Raw genomic sequence first — 18647 nt, forward strand, 5'->3', positions numbered from 1 at the left:
TAAAATGTAATATGCAGACTTTTGGAGGAATATATAATAAGGAAATCACTATAATGATGGTGTTAGGTATGATAGTATCAAAAATAAGTTAGGTTTTTTTCCCCCATTAAATTAGAAAACTCTCTCACCTAAGATGATGAAGCCCTTACCTGGAAAAATGGCAGAGGTAATGGGGAAGGGAGAGTTCTCTGCAAGGTGGATTCTGTTGTTATTTCATTTAGTCACTGGACTACATTATACTCATTTTACAGAAGAAACTGAGGAACACAAATTAATCAGCTTGCTCAAGGTTGTTTGAATTAGGAGAAAGTTGAACAGAAAATAACTCAATATATAAAATGAGGCTTATGTCTTTTGAGCCCAGCAAGAAGCTGGGAGAATATTAAGTTCTTACAAATTGTTAATTTTTTGGTAGGTTTCTCCAGTAGATATAAAACAAATTTTTGTAGAACCGTTCCTGTAAAGCATAGTCATACTAACATTTATGTCTTTTTTTTTTTTTTTTTTTTTTTTTACTATTTCTTTGGGCCGCTCTCGCGGCATATGGAGGTTCCCAGGCTAGGGGTCGAATCGGAGCTGTAGCCACTGGCTACGCCAGAGCCACAGCAACGCGGGATCCGAGCCGCGTCTGCAACCTACACCACAGCTCACCGCAACGCCGGATCGTGAACCCACTGAGCAAGGGCAGGGACCGAACCCGCAACCTCATGGTTCTTAGTCGGATTCGTTAACCACTGCGCCACGACGGGAACTCCATACTAACATTTAAAAATGTCTACATGTATTTTAGTGGAAATGTTGCTAGATCTATCCATTTATTAAATTATTATTTCATGACCCTTTAGGGAAAACTTTGTTTCTTGCCTTTATGTATGTTTATGCACCAAAGAAATTGTGTACCGTGGAAAAATATTTCTCTTTGCTGTGTGGAATAGTGATGGCTGAAGTATTCAAGGTTGAGTAGTGGGTCTGGAACATGTCTTGGGAGTATAAGAAAGGTAAAATTACTTCTGATGAATAATATTCAGGAGTCCAAATACTTACTTTTTCTGATGTTCCTAAAGAAATACTATGATTTAGAGAAATAAAAGTTGACCATATTATAAAGTGGTCTTTTAAATGAGCTACCAGAAATTCCCATTGTGGCTCAGCATGTTAAGAACTCAACTAGTATCCATGAGGACTTGGTTCGATCCCTGGCCTTGTTTAGTGGGTTAGGGATCTGGCATCGCCTTGAGCTGTGGTGTAGGGTCGCAGACGTGGCTCAGATCTGGCAATTCTGTGAACTGTGGTATAGGCCAGTGGCTGCAGCTCTGATTCAACCCCTAGCCTGGGGATTTCCATATGCTGTGGGAGCAGCCCTAAAAAAGCAAAAATATTGAAAAAATTGAAAAAAATAAAATGAGCTACCGTAATGTTCCCGCCTATTCAAGCTGTATCTAGAAACGTATCAGAGCCTGTCAGAACTTATAGTATTAGAAAAGATCAGTTTCAATAAAAGAGTGTGTATGTGTGTGTGTATATATGCAGAGAGAAAGAAAATTTGCCTGCTTTGAAAACACAACTTGAGTTCTCGCGTGGGTCAGGGGACAGTGTCTGTAGCCGGATGATGACTGGCCATGCTAGCCCTTTCTGGGAGCAGCCCAGGGACCTACCACTGTCTGACTTGGATTCCTGCTGCAGGAATCTAGAGCCTGGAATCCCTGTGTCTTACATGAGGCTGGCACATGTAATTTACAGTTTAAGCACACTCCTCTGCTGGCTTCTGTATGCTGGGCCCTTCTCTGAGTGTTTTCTCCTCAGTCACTCACAGCACAGGTTTTCAGTAAATGATGCATAAATGTAAAAGAGAGAAGCTGGTATTTTCACTATCATCTCAGAAAAAAAATGGGGAATGTGTCCAGTAGCATACCAGCTGCTCCCTGCAGAGCTTGAAAATGTGGTGTGGAGACCACTCTCAGAATTCCAGGGATGGTGTGGGAGAACAGGGTTCCTTTGAGTCAGCCCCCTCCCACCTCTTTTCTGGATGGCTGCACCCATGCCACATGGAAGGTCCTGGGCCAGGGATTGAATCTGAGTTGTAGCCACACCAGATCCTTTAACTCACTGGGCTGAATTGGGGATCAAACTGATGCTTTCACAGTGACCCGAGCCCCTGCAGTTGGATTCTTAACCCACTGCGCCATGGCGGGAACTTCTGGGTCAATTCTTTCTGATACATCTTAGTATGAAGTTGGTATTTAATCTCCAGGTTTGGTGCGTAATTTACCTCCAGTAGTGATTTTACTCAGGATGAACTGCCAGGAGGATTGGATAGACTCCAAGCATCGCCCCAAGCCTCAGGTGTTCTGTTGTAAATAAAGTGATCCTAGGATTAGTGGTGGAAATTTTCAGTGAGATAAATTTCCACTGAAGGTGGCTGTATCCTTTTGCTTTGAGCTTCTGGATTTCTTGAAGCCTCCAGGTGATGGGGCTGCACAGTGGAACGTAAGACTCTATCACGTTTCTGCTGTGCATCCGGTGATACACCAACTGGTTGTGGTAGAGCTGGAAAACGTGGAGAAGTTGTCTCAGGAAGAACAGGAAGGGGAAGAAAGACAACACCCTAGTCTCTGCTAGGTTATCACTACTTAGAGGAATTTTACCATTTCAGCCAATTGTTTATTTAGTGATGTCAGAAACTTCAAGACATCCAGACTCATTGCATTTATGTTCAAAGCACAATTCATTTATTAGTTAGCAGTTCTATAAATTGCGATCATTGGACTCCTTAATAAATGGAGACTATCAAGTGTCTGTTCACACAAAAGCTTTAAGTCTTCTATACACTTCTTACTTAAAGCTCATTGTCTCAGCATCTCTGTTTCTCCCTCAAAAGATAACAAAAGTCTACAATTGATACCCAGATTTTACAAAAATGTGATTAAGTTCATGCTTGCTTTATGCATTTAAGATCTGATCCAAATACATATCACTCCTGTTTTTCCTTATGTAACGAGCAGTGTTTATGGTTAAGCTATGATTCAGAAATTTGCTGGACAGGAATTTATTATAATTATGATTCACAAGTGGAATATGTTCAGGAATATATGTTGTTTGATCTAGGAAAAATTTGAACAGCAATAAATTTGTATGATATTAAAAGCATTTAAATGATTAAAAATGTAAATAAGATTACTTTGAATTGTGTCCTTAATGAATTACTATTTAACATATTGGTATTAAGATCAAAATGTATAAATTGTATTAATTTCCCCTTTAATTTATTTAATTATTATTTAATTTTATTCAGAAAGTTATTGTATATAGTCCCACCTTCAAAATTTCTTATTTTTTGAAGAGAATTTTTGTTATTTATCAATGGAGATTAGGGTCACAAGATTATAGCCCACTTTTAATCTGAAATTTAACTCCGTAGCATACTGATAGTAATTTAAGTGGACACTGGGGATTCCCGTTGTGGCTTAGTGGATTAAGAACCTGACGTAGTATTCCAGGAGATGCAGGTTTGATTCCTGGCCTCACTCAGTGGGTTAAGAATCCAGCATTGCCGCAAGCTATGGAGCAGGTCACAGACATGGCTCGGATCTGGTGTTGCTGTGGCTGTGTGTGGGCCAGCAGCTGCAGCTCTGATTCAACCCCTAGCCTGGGAACTTCATATGATGCAGTTTGGCCGTAAAAAGAACAGCTAGGTAGGTAGGTAGATAAATAGACAGAGACAGACAGACGCTGGGCTGAGCCTAGAAAAGCTTGGAATGAATGAATCTTCTGTCTTTGGTATGTCGAGCTCCCTGTGGGTACATTTTACCCAGACAAGTTACCATCATGAGGGCTTTGCATTGCTGTTGCCCTGAGATTTGGACATGGGCACCTGCCCCAGTGTTTGCCCCCCGATGCCTACTTTCCACATGGTTTTTTTCCCTCTGAAAGATCCATTTCCCCTTGGTCTAGGCTTAGATCTCTATTCTACAGAGTGTGTGGCTGGATCACATCAGTGCATTTCAGACTCTCTTCTCTTATGAGAACCAGCTCCACAACTTCTCCCAGTCCCTAACCTTGGCCAACCTGCCCTGTCAGTCAGGGTGTCAGTTTAATCATGGGACTGGTATCCCATCTGTGGAAGGAAGGAGAGAAGATGGAAGTGAAAGAGTAGGTTGTGAGGCTCACCTTCTTACAAAAATACATTGAAAATCCCTCTATATGTGGAACTGTTTGCACAGAAAACTTGCTGAATGCTGCCAGTCTATGGGAGGGCATTTTAAGCTTTCTTAAACATGGCATCCTTGCTAATAGAAATAAATATTATTTAGTTAATTTAGTTAATACCAAGTTTTATATGATCAACTCTAAGTTTACCATAGCATTATTTCATTGTTTGCAAAGAATGCAAGTGGTGGTAGGGAGAAAAAAAGCCATGTTAAAAAAAAAAAAAAAAAAAGCTGGAGTTCCCGTCATGGTGCAGTGGTTAACGAATCCAGCTAGGAACCATGAGGTTGTGGGTTCGATCCCTGGCCTCGCTCAGTGGGTTAAGGATCTGGCATTGCTGTGAGCTGTGGTGTAGGTCACAGATGTGGCTCGGATCCTACGTTGCTGTGGCTCTGGCATAGACGGCAGCTGCAGCTCCAATTAGACCCCTACACTGTGAACCTCCATATGCCACGGGAAGTGGCCCTAGAAAAGGCAAAAAAGACCAAAAAAAAAAAAAAAAAAGCCATGTTTGATTTATTTTTCTGTTCTGCACAACACCTATTGCAGTGACTTTTTGGGTAGTAGAAGTTACATTTGGGATTGGAGATGTCTTATTCACCTTGACATTTCCCTCCCCAACAGAGTGAAATAATAGATACTCAATAAGTATTTACACACTAGAGTTGAATTCTTTTTTTTTTAGAGTTTTATCGAAGTATAGTTGATTTACAATGTTGTGATAATTTCTGCTGTACAACAAAGTGATTCAGTTATACATGTACATAACTCCATTCTCTTTCAGATTCTTTTTCTACATGGATTATCACAGAATATTGGGTAGAGTTCCCAATATTCAGCAGGTCCCCATTGGCCAGTCATTCTATATAGCTTAGGGTACAAATTCCCGTCCCAACCCCTGATCCATCTCTCTTCCCTCACCACATACCTCTCCAGTTTGGTAACCGTAAGACTTTTAAAGTCTGTGAGTCTGTTTCTGTTCTACAGAGAAGTTCATTTTTATCCTTTTTTTAGATTCTACATATAACTGATACCATATGATGTTTGTCTTTCGCTGTCTAACTTCACTTAATATGATAATCTCTAGGTCCATCCATAGAGTTGAATTCTTAAAAAATAAAAATATTTCTTTTCTCAGGAAACAATCCTTATGCTTCTTAGCCTAACAAAGCCACATAATTCTGCTCTCTGTGGCTGTGAGTGTAGATGAATGGACTGGGTGGAGTGTGACTGCTGGACCCATGTTTCTTCTCTTGGGATTTGGAGCTCAAAGTTCCTGGTGCTTTCCGCACAGTGAATTAAGTCAGGAAAGACCACAGCTGATGAATAATGGAGAGAAGCATGTCCTATGAAATGTGAATAAATAATTGCCCAGTGAATAAAAATTCATTAGCTAAATACACCTTTATTTGACACATTAAAGCTAATTTTAAAAAATCATACTATGTGGCCTTTGTCAACTGGAGTCTTATCTATAAAAGAGAATCAATAGAAATCAGTTTATTGTTCTGTAATTACATGTAGCGAGTAGCTGTATTAAATGTAGCTGAGATGAAGGATGTTTATCCTGACCCGAATGCATTATTTTAATATCTAATATCTGTCGTGTAAAATCATAGTTGTTAATACAGCTTGGCAGACTTTTATCTTCAGATCGTTCCTGATGAAATCTTGCAAATATTTCACTCTTCTACACTGTGAATAAAACACATCAATTCTCATTTTAGAGGGTTTTAACCTATCTATTCCTTGTGGGGAAATTACTTTCCCAATTTTATGTTTCATAACATCTTCAATTATCAGTTAAAAAACGTTCATAGGGAGTTCCTGTGTCACTCAGTGGGTTAAGGATCTAGCATTATTACTGCTGTGGCTCAGGTTTGATCCCTGGCCTGAGAACATCCACATGCCATGGGTGCTGCTAAAAAAAAATTCATAGTGGGATATATGTGATTTCTGCAATGATTTCACACTTATGAGCACACACCTCACTTCTCTGAACTTTTCCATCATATGTTTTTGTATCTATTTGGCATCTAATCATATGCCCCCTAATAAATTTATGTTTAAATCTTTTCTTTGTATACTTTGCCTCATGATATTAAGAATATTATTTCTACACTGACTGTATTAAGTATTATTTTTTCTAAAGGGGTATTAGTTTTTAAATTTTTTAAAATTTATAATGCAGTTTTAAATGTAACTTTCCATTTATGAAATATTGGCTATATTCCCCATGTGGCATAGTACATCCTTGAGCCTATCTTACACCCAACAGTTTGTAACTCCCCTCCCCTCCCTCTCCCCAATGGTAACTACTACTCTCTTCTCTGTATCTGCAAGCCAGCTTCTTTTTTGTTATATTCACTAGTTGGTTGTACTTTTTAGATTCCCACATATAAGCAATAACATACAGACAGTATTTATCCTTTTCTGTCTGACTTATTTTACTTAGCATAATGCCCTCCAAAGTCATCCATGTAATAAATACTATTAAGTGTCATAATCTATTTTACTGAGTCAGGTATGAATGGCTGAGGGGTAGAAATACAATGTACCTCTTTGGAACCCGGAGAAATCAGACCCATTGGTCTTTATCCAAAGCCTGAATCACCTCCCTCGTGAGACTTATTCTAAACTGTGACATGGTATCTTGGTTTTTTAAGGGTAGAGGGGAGGAGGGTTGAAGGAGAGAAGGGAATATTGCTCAATCTCTACTTAAGTGTCATTTTAACAGTTAGTCTTTGTTATTATTCAAAGCCAAGTAGGATCAGTGTGCTGGCAGGAAAGAGAGATATCATTAGTGTGTATGGTGTCCTTTAGTATATAATTTGAAACGTCAGTTTATTATTGGCCACTAGTACAAGTATCATATTACAGATAAATGATGCCCTTTTTGAATTCAGAAGAATTGGTAGTAACTTATGAATGTTTCTTTTTGGATGCATGTTCTCTGCTAGATGGCGGGGTGGGGGGAAGGTTGGTAGAAAGGCCCTAGAAGCCACTTAGTGAATCTGTTCGGTAGATGCTATTTGTATTTGGAGTTTAAACATGGACCAGTAAAATGTTGATGTTATGTGTCTGTGTGTACTTAGGTAAATGCTGTTTATAACATTCTCAATTCTGAATTCTCTGTTTACTCCATAGAGCCTGCATAGTTACTTTGTCAATTTTACGATGCTCTTTTTTTTTTTTTTTTTTTTAAAACTTTTAAACACCATTTGGGCATTTATGAACCACAAATCTGTTTTACTTATTTAAGCTGTCTCTTGTCTCAAAGTTGCTTTTGTGATGACTAACATAGTCATCGACTAATTTGCTCATAGGTGTAGAATTTGAAAATTGTAGCTCATTGGAGTCACTGCTTATCCAAGTTCATCTTAACTGCCAAACCCACCTATTTAAGCATCAAATTTAGTATTATTTAAAGTTCATTGAATGTCCATAAACTTACATTTATTTTGTGATCTTTGGTAAATAGGACACTACTTAGTCCTTACGGGCTTTAAAAAAATGAAGGAATTTTTCTGATCATGCTTTGGCTAAATGGGTAGAGTAGAGGATAATGTGATTTTTAAGTGTTTTCTTGGAGTTCTTGATTCAGATGGTAATCTGGGCTCTTCTTGCTCCTCCCATAGCTTCCTGCAGATTTCACCAAGCTGCACCTCACTGACAGTCTCCATCCCCAGGTGACTCACGTCTCTTCCAGCCACTCAGGATGTAGCATCACCAGTGACTCTGGAAGCAGCAGTCTCTCTGACATCTACCAGGTAGGGGGCGTCTCCTTGTCATTGACTTCATTTTCACGTATTCTAGGGAGTTCTGTGAGTCTTCATTGACAGATTCTATAAAGTAAATACATGGGTATATATCACATATGCTCACATAGACATAAGATGCTAATGTTTATGCTGCACACAGATATACAGTATGTTGTATATATGTTTTAGCAAGTAGAACTACTCTCTAGGAGTTCCCCTTTTGGCTCAGTGGCTTGTCTCTGAGTGATAATGCAAGTTTGATCCCTGACCTCACTCAGTGACTTAAGGAAGGATCCGGCATTGCCACAGGCTGTGGTGTAGGTCACAGATGTGGCTCAGATCCCACAATGCTGTGGCTGTGGTGTAGGCCAGCAGCTGTGGCTCCAATTTGACCCCTAACCTGGGAGCTTACATGTGCCGAAGGTGTGGTCGTAAAAAGAAAACAAATGGAACTATGGTCTAGTTGTATTTGCCTCTGCTATTACGTTATTAGAATTTTAAATAGAGTGGCTATGGTGGAAATGTTTCCTTGACTATCACTATTTTGTTAATTTGACTATAGGCATACTAGGTTTATGACTCTTTCTTGACTAAAAGTGTAGGGGAAAACTTCAGAATTAAGCTTTCTTAGTAATTTTTTCTTACTATAGTTTTGGGTATGACAAAAGGAAGAGACTATTAAGGTTGTACCTTTGAATTATTTTTCTTGCATTATTTTATTATCAATCGATTTGGTTGTATGTTTAATGTAAGTTCTTGATACTGATGGATAGAAAGGAAACCAGAACCATGGAATTTCAAAAAATGTTTTAAAAACAAAATAATTGTAATTGTTAAGGAATACTTCATTGGCTTAGAAAATGCAAATGTAGGAAAAATGACTAAAATATGCAAAAAAAGGTCCTTTTTGGAGTCTTTCTTTTTTTTTGCAATTCAAAGTTAATTTATTTACTTTCTAAAAAATATTGAAGTATAGTTGATTTACAGTGTTCTGTTAATTTTATATATGTATTCCTTTTTTTTAATTTAATTTTATTTTTTTCCCTCTGTACAGCATGGGGATCAAGTTACTCTTACATGTATACATTTTTTTCCCCACCCTTTGTTCTGTTGCAATATGAGTATCTAGACATAGTTCTCAATGCAACTCAGCAGGATCTCCTTGTAAATCTATTCTAAATTGTATCTGATAACCCAAAGCTCCCAATCCCTCCCACTCCCTCCCTCTCCCTCCCTCTCCCATTGGGCAGCCACAAGTCTATTCTCCAAGTCCATGATTTTCTTTTCTGTGGAGATGTTCATTTGTGCTGTATATTAGATTCCAGTTATAAGTGATATCATATGGTATTTGTCTTTGTCTTTCTGACTCATTTCACTCAGTATGAGAGTCTCTAGTTCCACCCATGTTGCTGCAAATGGCATTGTCATTCTTTTTTATGGCTGAGTAGTATTCCATTGTGTGTATGTATCTTCCTAATCCAGTCATCTGTTGATGGACATTTTGATTGTTTCCATGTCCTGGATATTGTGAATAGTGCTGCAATGAACGTGCAGGTGCTTGTGTCTCTTTTAAGTAGATTTTTGTCCGGATATATGCCCAAGAGTGGGATTGTGGGGTCATATGGAAGTTCTATGTATAGGTTTCTAAGGTATCCTTTTTTGGAGTCTTTCAATGCATATAGCTCATATGGAATTTCAGATCCTTTCAAGCAAAAAGAACATAATACTCACTTGACAAAGTATAATTCTTGGCTCTTTAGGAATTGTGATATGAAGTGACCAAAAAAGAGCCTCTCTTTAGAAACATTACAGTGTTTCAGGATCATCGATATATTCAGACAGTGAAAAGTTACTACTTTTTAAAAAAAATTGCTAGAATAACTAGATAATTGGAATACAGTCTGAGCAAAGCATGTCTGTTTAAGTCCTTAAGGAGGCATTAGGTATTCACGTTTCTAAAATTTGAGAGTGTTGTGGAGGGCTCACTGACTATTAAGTGATAGCCACAAATATGATAATTTACAGATTCTTGGCTGATCAAGAATGGCTTTTCATCTAGCTCTTTAAAGTAACTTTTCAAATGATGCATTAAGTGTTAACCTGTAATTAAATCTTTAGGAAGTAACTCAATTTTCAAATGTTAGAAGAGAATGTGGTGGATGGGGTAAAATGATTCCCTCTCAACCCCCATAATGCCTATTTTTAGAAGCTGACTTTTTAAACATTTATTCAAGAGTATCCCTTATCACAAGACAAAGAACTGTTTAAGTTGTGCTTTAGCTTACGTTAATTGAAACATCGTGATGGAGCCTTTGTCCTCTGTACTTTGAGATGACCATACATTTTAAAGCTCTGTAGTAGGTGCACAGCTTGAGGTTATAGCAGTTACCACTGCTTTCTCCAAGCATAATACAAGCCTGAGGGAAACTCCTGAAAGGTCAATTCATAATGAGGATGAAGTAAGTTGTTAATGTAATTTATGGAGGCATATTCTTAGGGGAATTTCAATCTACTTTGGGTAGGGCAGGCTAGGGTCCTGAGGAACTCCTTGATGGTACTTCCTGCTGTCCCAGCCACCATCAGGATGTCTGAGGACCCAGGCTGTGCTGAGAATGCCACACTGCTCTGAGAGGCCTAGAGTATGCAGCCAGCCATCCGACTTTACCTTGGGGTGTAGTTGAAAAAGACGAACCCTGTGTATTTTGATTCATTTTAGTTGAGTTCCAAGGCTGTTCATTTCAAACTTGATGACAGGTGTGTAACCTGTTAAGTCTATATCCTTCGTAAGGAAGAATCTGTAGGTGCATCTAAGGATTCAGTTACTGACAATGTAAGACTTAACATTGACTAGAGCTCCCTAATAGACCATTTCTATTGTCTTTAAATCAGAAATTTTTAAGATGGGAAGAAATCAGAAGATGCCCTTGCTTGAGTGCCAGCCTTGTATTTGAATCCTCCTTTCCTATCAGTCCAGTATCCTGTTCTTGAACAGTTCAGTGATGGGCAACTGTCTCCATGGTAACCCCTTTAATCTTTGTACAGTTTTGATGTGGGAGAAAGCTGTCTCGTTGGAGTGAGTATAAATGCTCCTGGGATGGAAACAGAGAGGTTGAAATAGAATGCTGTGAGCAGGAGAGAAAAAGGTAGAATTTTTCTGAGAGGGTGGGAGAGGAGGAATTCAAGAGCAAAGTAGAATCACTAGCTTTAAGAAAAGAGACACTCCTCTGTTTTAACAGGGGCATAGCCAAGTGGATTTGGTGTGGGAAGTTTCTGTCTGATGTGTCTGAGTTCCACGGCTCAGAGTGAGAAGGTGGGCAGGTGGAGGCTTTTAAGGATAGAGAAGTTTGGAAATCAGTTTCCGAGAGCAGGAGAGCCAGTTGACCAGAGCATTGGAGCATCAGTTGAGTGGGTGCCATCAAATACAGTGATTTCCCTCTGCCCTGTTAAGTAATTTTCTCCGTAATAAGTACAAAGAAAGCAGAGATTTGGCTTCCGCCAGGACTGAGACTTTCTTTATTAAGTGAGCGCAGTAAAAGACAGACTGAACAATGTGCCAGATCTTTCAAAGGGTAGTAGGGCTGTGTTTTTGCAGGCCTCCGTTTACTCCTAGCTCTATCCTTTTCTGCCTTCTTTTGTAAAGACCATCTTCTCTGAGAGTTCTTCTCATACTACCCTCTGTGAAAAGCGGGTCCTACATTTTGGTTTCTTTCCTGGATATTCTTCTTATGTCAAAACGATTATTACTTTATAAGTTGTTGTGTCTGCCTCCCAGAATGATAGCTTCAAGAAGGCAGGAGCAGGAGTTCCCATTGTGGCTCAGCGGTAATGAATCTGACTAGTATCCATGAGGATGCAGGTTTGATTCCTGGCCGCGCTCAATGGGTTAAGCATCCGGCGTTGCTGTGAGCTGTGGTATAGGTCACAGGCCTGGTGTTGCTGTGGCTGTGGTATAGTCTGGCAACTACAGCTCCGATTCGTTCGACCCCTAGCTTGGGAACCTCCATATGCCTCAGTATACCCCGCCCCCCGCCAAAAAAAAGGCAGGAACTTCTCTGTCTTGTTTCCGCCTTCCCTCTAGAACTTGGAATAGTGCCAGGAAATCGTAGGCATCCAGGAGAGATGTATTGAATGAATGAAATTGTAGTCTTGGACCAGGGAATATTACTTGGAAGTGTGATAGTGAGGAGGCATGAAGGCAGTAACATCTCAAAGGCTGAGAGTCATGCTTGTGTTGGAAAAGGGGCTACCTTGGAAGGCAGTGGAAGCAAGCTGAAAAGTAGGAGCTAATTGGTGATATATAGCACAATGCTCAAGGGGGTGATGGGAGACAGTGCAACATCCAGCCACAATGAAATCCTGGTTAAATGGTAGGGTTATCAGAGCAGTGACTTAGGTGGACTGGAAATCATTGTACAAAAATAGATCAATGGAATAGAGAGTTGCAGCAAACCAAAGTTCCATGTGTAAGGAAGGGCATAATATGTCACAGAGGAAACCTCACAAATCAGTGAAGTGATAGATTATTCAGTAAATGGTCTTTGGGGGTGGGAGAGTCATTTTAATAACCTTACTTTGTATTATAATTAAGATTAAATTCCAGATAAACTAAAGAGTTGGCAAACTCTTCATGGTATAATGGATGATCACGCTTATGCAAATTAATAAGAAAAACACAGCAATACTCAAAGGACAGCAGTAGGTAATTTGCAGAAGAGAACATGCAGATGTCTATACTTTAAAATATTTAAGACATAAGCAATTGAGTATACAAGGATTTAAATATGGAACTATTTTTCCTATCAAATTAGCACAGACATTTTTACTTACAATAAATATTTGTAGACATTTGTATACCTATTAGGTATTTAGTTTTTGGGGAAAAAAAAAACCTAGCAATTTACATGGAAAGCTTTAAAACATTGTTCTTCACTGTTAGGTATATTCTATATAGAAATTTAAAAATTCTTAGTGTAAAATTAGAAACAGTATGAACTATGGTACATAAGCTAGACTTAATGCAAACATTATACTTATTTCCAATATATTTTCATACTTTCTACATAAAATGGTTTTGTCTACTATTCCTACTCTGTTGCCTCAGTTAAATTATCATCAGCATTATCCATCAGTCTTTCTTTTTTCTTTTTTTCATTTTCAAAGTTTATTGTAGTTGATTTACAATGTTGTGACAATTTCTGCCATACAGCAAAGTGGTTCAGTTATACATGTACCCACATCTGTTCTCTTTCAGATTCGATTATCACAAAATATTGGGTAGAGTTCCCTGTGCTATACAGGAGGTCCCCATTGGCTGGTCATTCCACACACCATAGTGTGCATATGCCAATCCAAACCTCCAGTCCATTCTTCTCCCGACCTATCCTCTTTGGTAACCATAAGTTTGTCTTCAAAGAGTGTGAGTCTGTTTCTGTTCAGCAAATAAGTTCATTTTTATCCTTTTTTTAGATTCCACATATAAGTGATATCATATGTTTGTCTTTTACTGCCTAACCTCAGTGTGATAATCTCTAGGTCCATCCATGTTACATGCACCCCAGTATTTATTGCAGCCTTATTTACAATAGCCAAGACATGGAAGCAGCCTAAATGTCCATCACCAGAGGAATGGATAAGGAAGATGTGGTACATATAAACAATGGGATATTATTCAGCCATAAAAAAGAATGAAATAATGCCATTTACAGCAACATGGGTAGACCCAGTCTAATTTGCTAGCCAATATTTATAATCAGGGTTTGACTTAGGTGCTATTTGGGTTTAATATGTATGTTTGAAATTCTGAACAAAATTAATTTCCATCAAGAATACTTTTCTTTTGTCTTTTTTAGGGCTGCACTTTGCAGCATATGGAGGTTCCCAGGCTAGGGTCCAGTCAGAGCTGATGCCACTGGCCTGTGCCACAGCCACAGCTATGCAGGATCCGAGCTACATCTGTGACCTACACCACAGCTCACGGCAATGCTGGATCCTTATTCCACTGAGAAAGGCCAGGGATCAAACCTGTGTTCCCATGGATGCTAGTCAGATTCATTTCCACTGAGCCATGATGGGAACTCCCATCAAGAATACTTATTAAGCAGCCCTCCTAAACATGGAGATGTGTGTGGGTATGGTGTATTTAATAAGGAAAAAGTTTTTTCATAAATTATTTTTAAGTACTTAATGCATATATGCTTATGCATGTATAGTAGTTAATGTTTTTTATTTTAGTTAACACTTCGCTATAGTTTTATGGCATTTAATATTTCCTCAGTTTCTTCATTTACTTGATATCTTTAAAATGTAAAATAAACTGTTTTCATAATAAAATATATGTAGTCCCTTTTGGTTTAAATAAGTCATAAAGCTTTCAGCATTGGTCTGAGAATATTGTTGTTTAACTATAACACACATCTAAATCTATGTTATACATGTGGAAGGTAAATTAATTTAAGATAGGAGTTATTTGCTTAAGTAACTTTATTCTTGCTCCTGAGATCAGTATAATCAGATACCTTTTATTTTATTGAATTATATTTAATTTACCATATTGTGTTAGTTTCAAGTGTACAAAATGATTCCATTATGTATATAATGTATATGTGTGTGTGTGTGTGTATATACATTTTCAGATTCTTTTCTATTATAGGCTATTACAAGATATTGAATATAGTTCCCTGTGTTATACAGTAGGTCCTAGCTTATCTGTTTTATATATAGGAGGTGTGTATATGTTAATTCCAAATCATCCACATATCTTTTAAACATGAAATGTGTGCATATGCTTATTTAAAATGAAAGGGTTTAAAGACTAGCATTGCCCTTAGTAATATTGTAGTTTGAAGGAAGTTATAAAATAGCAAGTGTTTTATTATTTATAAAAATTATATATTTTTAATTATTTAATTTAATCATTTAGCAAAGCAGAACACATTTATTATATTTTAACTATTTTCTTTGTGAAGACAGTCTATTTAGAAAACTGGGTGAAGCATTAGAGTGCAAAACATTTAGTAGTTTGTGTTAGTCAGTCATGATTTTGAGTCCTGGCACAATTACTAGGTTTGGTTTTGTTTCATTTACACAGAACAATTTATTTAATTTCCCTTAGTGTTTTCTCATCTGAAAAATATTGGTAATAATTCCAATTTGCTGAATCGATGCGCAGATTGTTATGTACTAAAAACATCAAATGTAGTGCCAGATGCGTAGTAGTCATTCCATATAGGATCACTATTTTTATAATTAAAGTACAAGTCATTTAGCCAGAACTTAATGGGCACAGTTAGCCTGAGAGAAATTTTTATAATACGCAGGGGGTTGGGATATTTAATAAAGTTTTGGTTTTTTGTTTGTTTGTGTGTTGTTATAAATTCTGCCAATATAAATTGTGTGGAAGGCTCACTGCTGGGGTGGATGAGGTAAAAGGTATGAGGTAGAAATGTGCTCACTTGAGGAAGGGACTTTGGATGTGACCTTGGAGGGGGCTTTCTTTTACTTCTTTGATCCCAAGACAGTCCTTTGAATGGGAGGGTATAAACCCCACCCCCCACCCCGCCCCCTTCCTGTTTGTTAAAGTCACACAAAGAATGCTAGAGCTGAGGTTTGGGCTCTGGTTATTTCTTCACTCAGCAGATAAAAATCCTGTGACTCTCAGGTCCCAGGAGCCCAAGCTGAGCCCTCTCCTCTATAGGCATTCATTAAACCTCTTGTCTCCTTGTTCATGATACAGTGGAATTGTGAAATTAGAAATTCCAAAAACTGGCTCATCAAGCTGTATTCAAAATGTATTATTAAAAGGAATTCTGGAGTGTGTTAAAATAAAATGGATATTTAGTTTAAATAAAAGTTTAAATAAAATAAGTTTAATTAAAGTTTAAATAAAATAAAATAAAATAAAATAAAAGTTTAAATAAAAGTTACTGATTTAGTGAATGTTGTTTTATGAATAGTTTGGTTCTTAGGAAGGGAATACACATAATAGAAATAGAAAACAACTAATGATTGTTTACGCAAATAGGGTGGAGGGTTCTGTTTTGGAGAGATTAATCCAACTCATTTGAAAATCTTTTTGTTCTATTTAAGACTGAAATATAATTCATTTAAATGATAGTAAGGATTTCTTTGGGATGGTATAAAATATCTCCTTTATCTTTTACTGTATGTTAGATCTTTAAAAATGAAAGAAAAACTTTAAGTTATGTAACTATATTATTTAAAAGAGCTTTTTTGTTTTCATTTCTATCTTTAGAAGTACCTCTTCATTCTAGGCTATATTAAGGAACGTGTGTATAGAGGGCTCATTGTATAGTTGAAACTATAAAGTGATGCATAATAATCTTCAATGTTAAGATGAAACTGGGGTGAAAATGCAGTTGCAGCAAGCATTAGCAAATTGTCACACTTCTAGTCTTTGGAAGTAAGGTGGTGATAACAATAGTGATGGCCTAGTTTTTCTGCCCACAGCCTTGGCATACCATACCACATCCAGTTCTGCCGTTTCATTCTAGAATCTGGAGACATTGTACATTAGAGATATGAGCAGATACACACTACTATGGGTAAAATAAACAACACGGCCCTCCTAGACAGCACAGGGAACTATATTCAATATCCTGTAATAAACCATAATGGAAGAGAAAATGAAAAAGAGTATGTATATATCTGTATAACTGAATCACTGTGCTGTACACCTGAAACTAACACAACATTGTAAATTGAAAATAAACTGTATTTCAGGATTTGTTTTGTTTTTGTTGTTTTTTTAGGGCCACACCTGTGGCATATGGAGGTTCCCAGGAAAGGGGTCAAATCGGAGCTGCACCTGCCGGCCTACACCACAGCCATAGCCACGCGGGATCTGAGCCACCTCTGTTACTACACCACAGCTCTCAGCAATGCTGGATCCTTAACCCACTGAGTGAGGCCAGGGATTGAACCTTCGTGCTCATGAATACTAGTCAGCATCATTTCTGCTGAGCCAGGACGGGAACTCCAGCTATACTACAGTTTTTGAAAAATCATAAATTAGAGATGCCCTTCTGGGTGTGCTGCAGTTAATTCTCTGCCTTGACACCAGGCTTTATGTGTGTCCCACCGGGAGCGTCTTTATTTACCATGGTCCTACCCAGGCAGTAGTGTTCACTAAGGCCACTGTCTAAAGAGACTTTTAGAGGTTAGGCTTCCCATTTTCACTGATTCTGTCTTCATTAAGTATTCTGTCATCAAGTACTTCCCCCTTTTACATATAAAATAATATATGTACTTTAGTTCAGGGCATTATACCTAAAGAATTAAAATGTGATTAAAAATCTTTTTGTTAAGCTTTAAAAAATGTTAACACATGCTTGTATTGCTTCAGAATGTAGAACCGAATAGTGTGCTCTATAATAAAATCCAGGACTTTAGAAAGGTGAAACTTCATTGATAAGAAAAGAATACAATTTATTCTTTAAACATTGACTTAAATTAAATTAGAGAACATGTATGGATGCTATATAAGCCACATTTAGGTGTTAAATACCTGTTATAAAGATACAGATTAGATTGTAGTTAGGATTCTGGAGCCAGAATTCCAGGTTCTAATCTTGATTCCACAATTACTAGCAGTACAATCTTAGAAAAATAATTTATCTTTACCTGAATGTTTGGAGAATAATGAGGGTTAATAATGATATAGGAGTTCCTGTTGTGGTTCAGCAGGTTAAGAACTCAACACAGTATCCATGAGGATCTCTGGCCTTGCTCATTGGATTAAGGATCTGGCATTGCTGTAGCTGTGGTGTGGGCCTACGGCTATAGTTCCGATGATTCAACCCCTAGTGCAGGAACTGCCATATGCCACAGGGGTGGCCTTAAAAAGAAAAGAAAAAAAATTGGAGTCCCATCGTGGCTCAGTGGTTAATGAATCCGACTAGGAACCATGAGGTTGCGGGTTTGATCCCTGGCCTTGCTCAGTGGATGAGCTGTGGTATAGTTCCCAGACGCAGCTCAGATCTGGCATTGCTGTGGCTGTGGTGTAGGCCAACAGCTACAGCTCTGATTAGACCCCTAGCCTAGCCTGGGAATCTCCATATGCTGCAGGTGCGGCCTTAGAAAAAGACCAAAAAAAAGAAAAGAAAAAAATAATGATGCTTATTACTTCATAAGATAGTTTTAAGAATTAAATGAGTTAATACAAGTAAAGTACTTAGAGTAGTTCCTGACTTATTGTGTTTGGTTTTGGCTTATTATCAGGTTCAACATTTTATATTTTCATCTTACTATTTTAATCTGTATTTGCCAGTCTCTAAAAATAAGATTTTTTTTTGTCTTTGAAAATCATGTGGGCTATGAGTTGTTTAAAGTGGGTAAACTTTATGTTTTCTACAAAGTTAATAGTTTTATAATGAAGCGTTTCTATGAATTTACTATTTTATCTGGAAAAACACATTTATTATGTTCAAGGTTGCTGTAGTTGATATTTAATTGTCCTCATTCTTACTATGCATAAACAGTTAGTGAATTCTGGTACATAAAGTCAAATAAGGCCAAAATGGTACATATACACATGTTGTTGAGATGAAAATCACAAAAGACTGTAGAGTCACCTAAAAAGGATAACTGTTCTAGGCTTGAGGTAGCCCCACAGAACAGACCATGTTGAAATTTGTGATTCCAGAGTTCCTGTTGTGGCTCAGT

At 37.7% G+C, this 18647-nt stretch overlaps 1 protein-coding gene across 19 annotated transcripts in view; it reads left to right on the top strand.

Moving 5' to 3' along the window:
- The window catches only part of RAPGEF2 (Rap guanine nucleotide exchange factor 2), a 256095-nt gene that overhangs the window by 190745 nt on the left and 46703 nt on the right, over positions 1–18647 (top strand). For all 19 annotated transcript variants that reach the window (XM_084972184.1, XM_084972195.1, XM_084972196.1 and 16 more), the window contains one exon: positions 7845–7976. In XM_084972184.1, coding sequence (XP_084828310.1) covers positions 7845–7976 — 132 coding nt within the window. The remainder of the gene's footprint in view (positions 1–7844; positions 7977–18647) is intronic.

This window comes from Sus scrofa, chromosome 8 (assembly GCF_054392235.1).
Source record: "Sus scrofa isolate SSC_HxYL_T2T_F1_AM1 chromosome 8, Sscrofa_HxYL_maternal_Yorkshire_Landrace_v2.0, whole genome shotgun sequence".
Classification (NCBI taxonomy): domain Eukaryota; kingdom Metazoa; phylum Chordata; class Mammalia; order Artiodactyla; family Suidae; genus Sus; species Sus scrofa.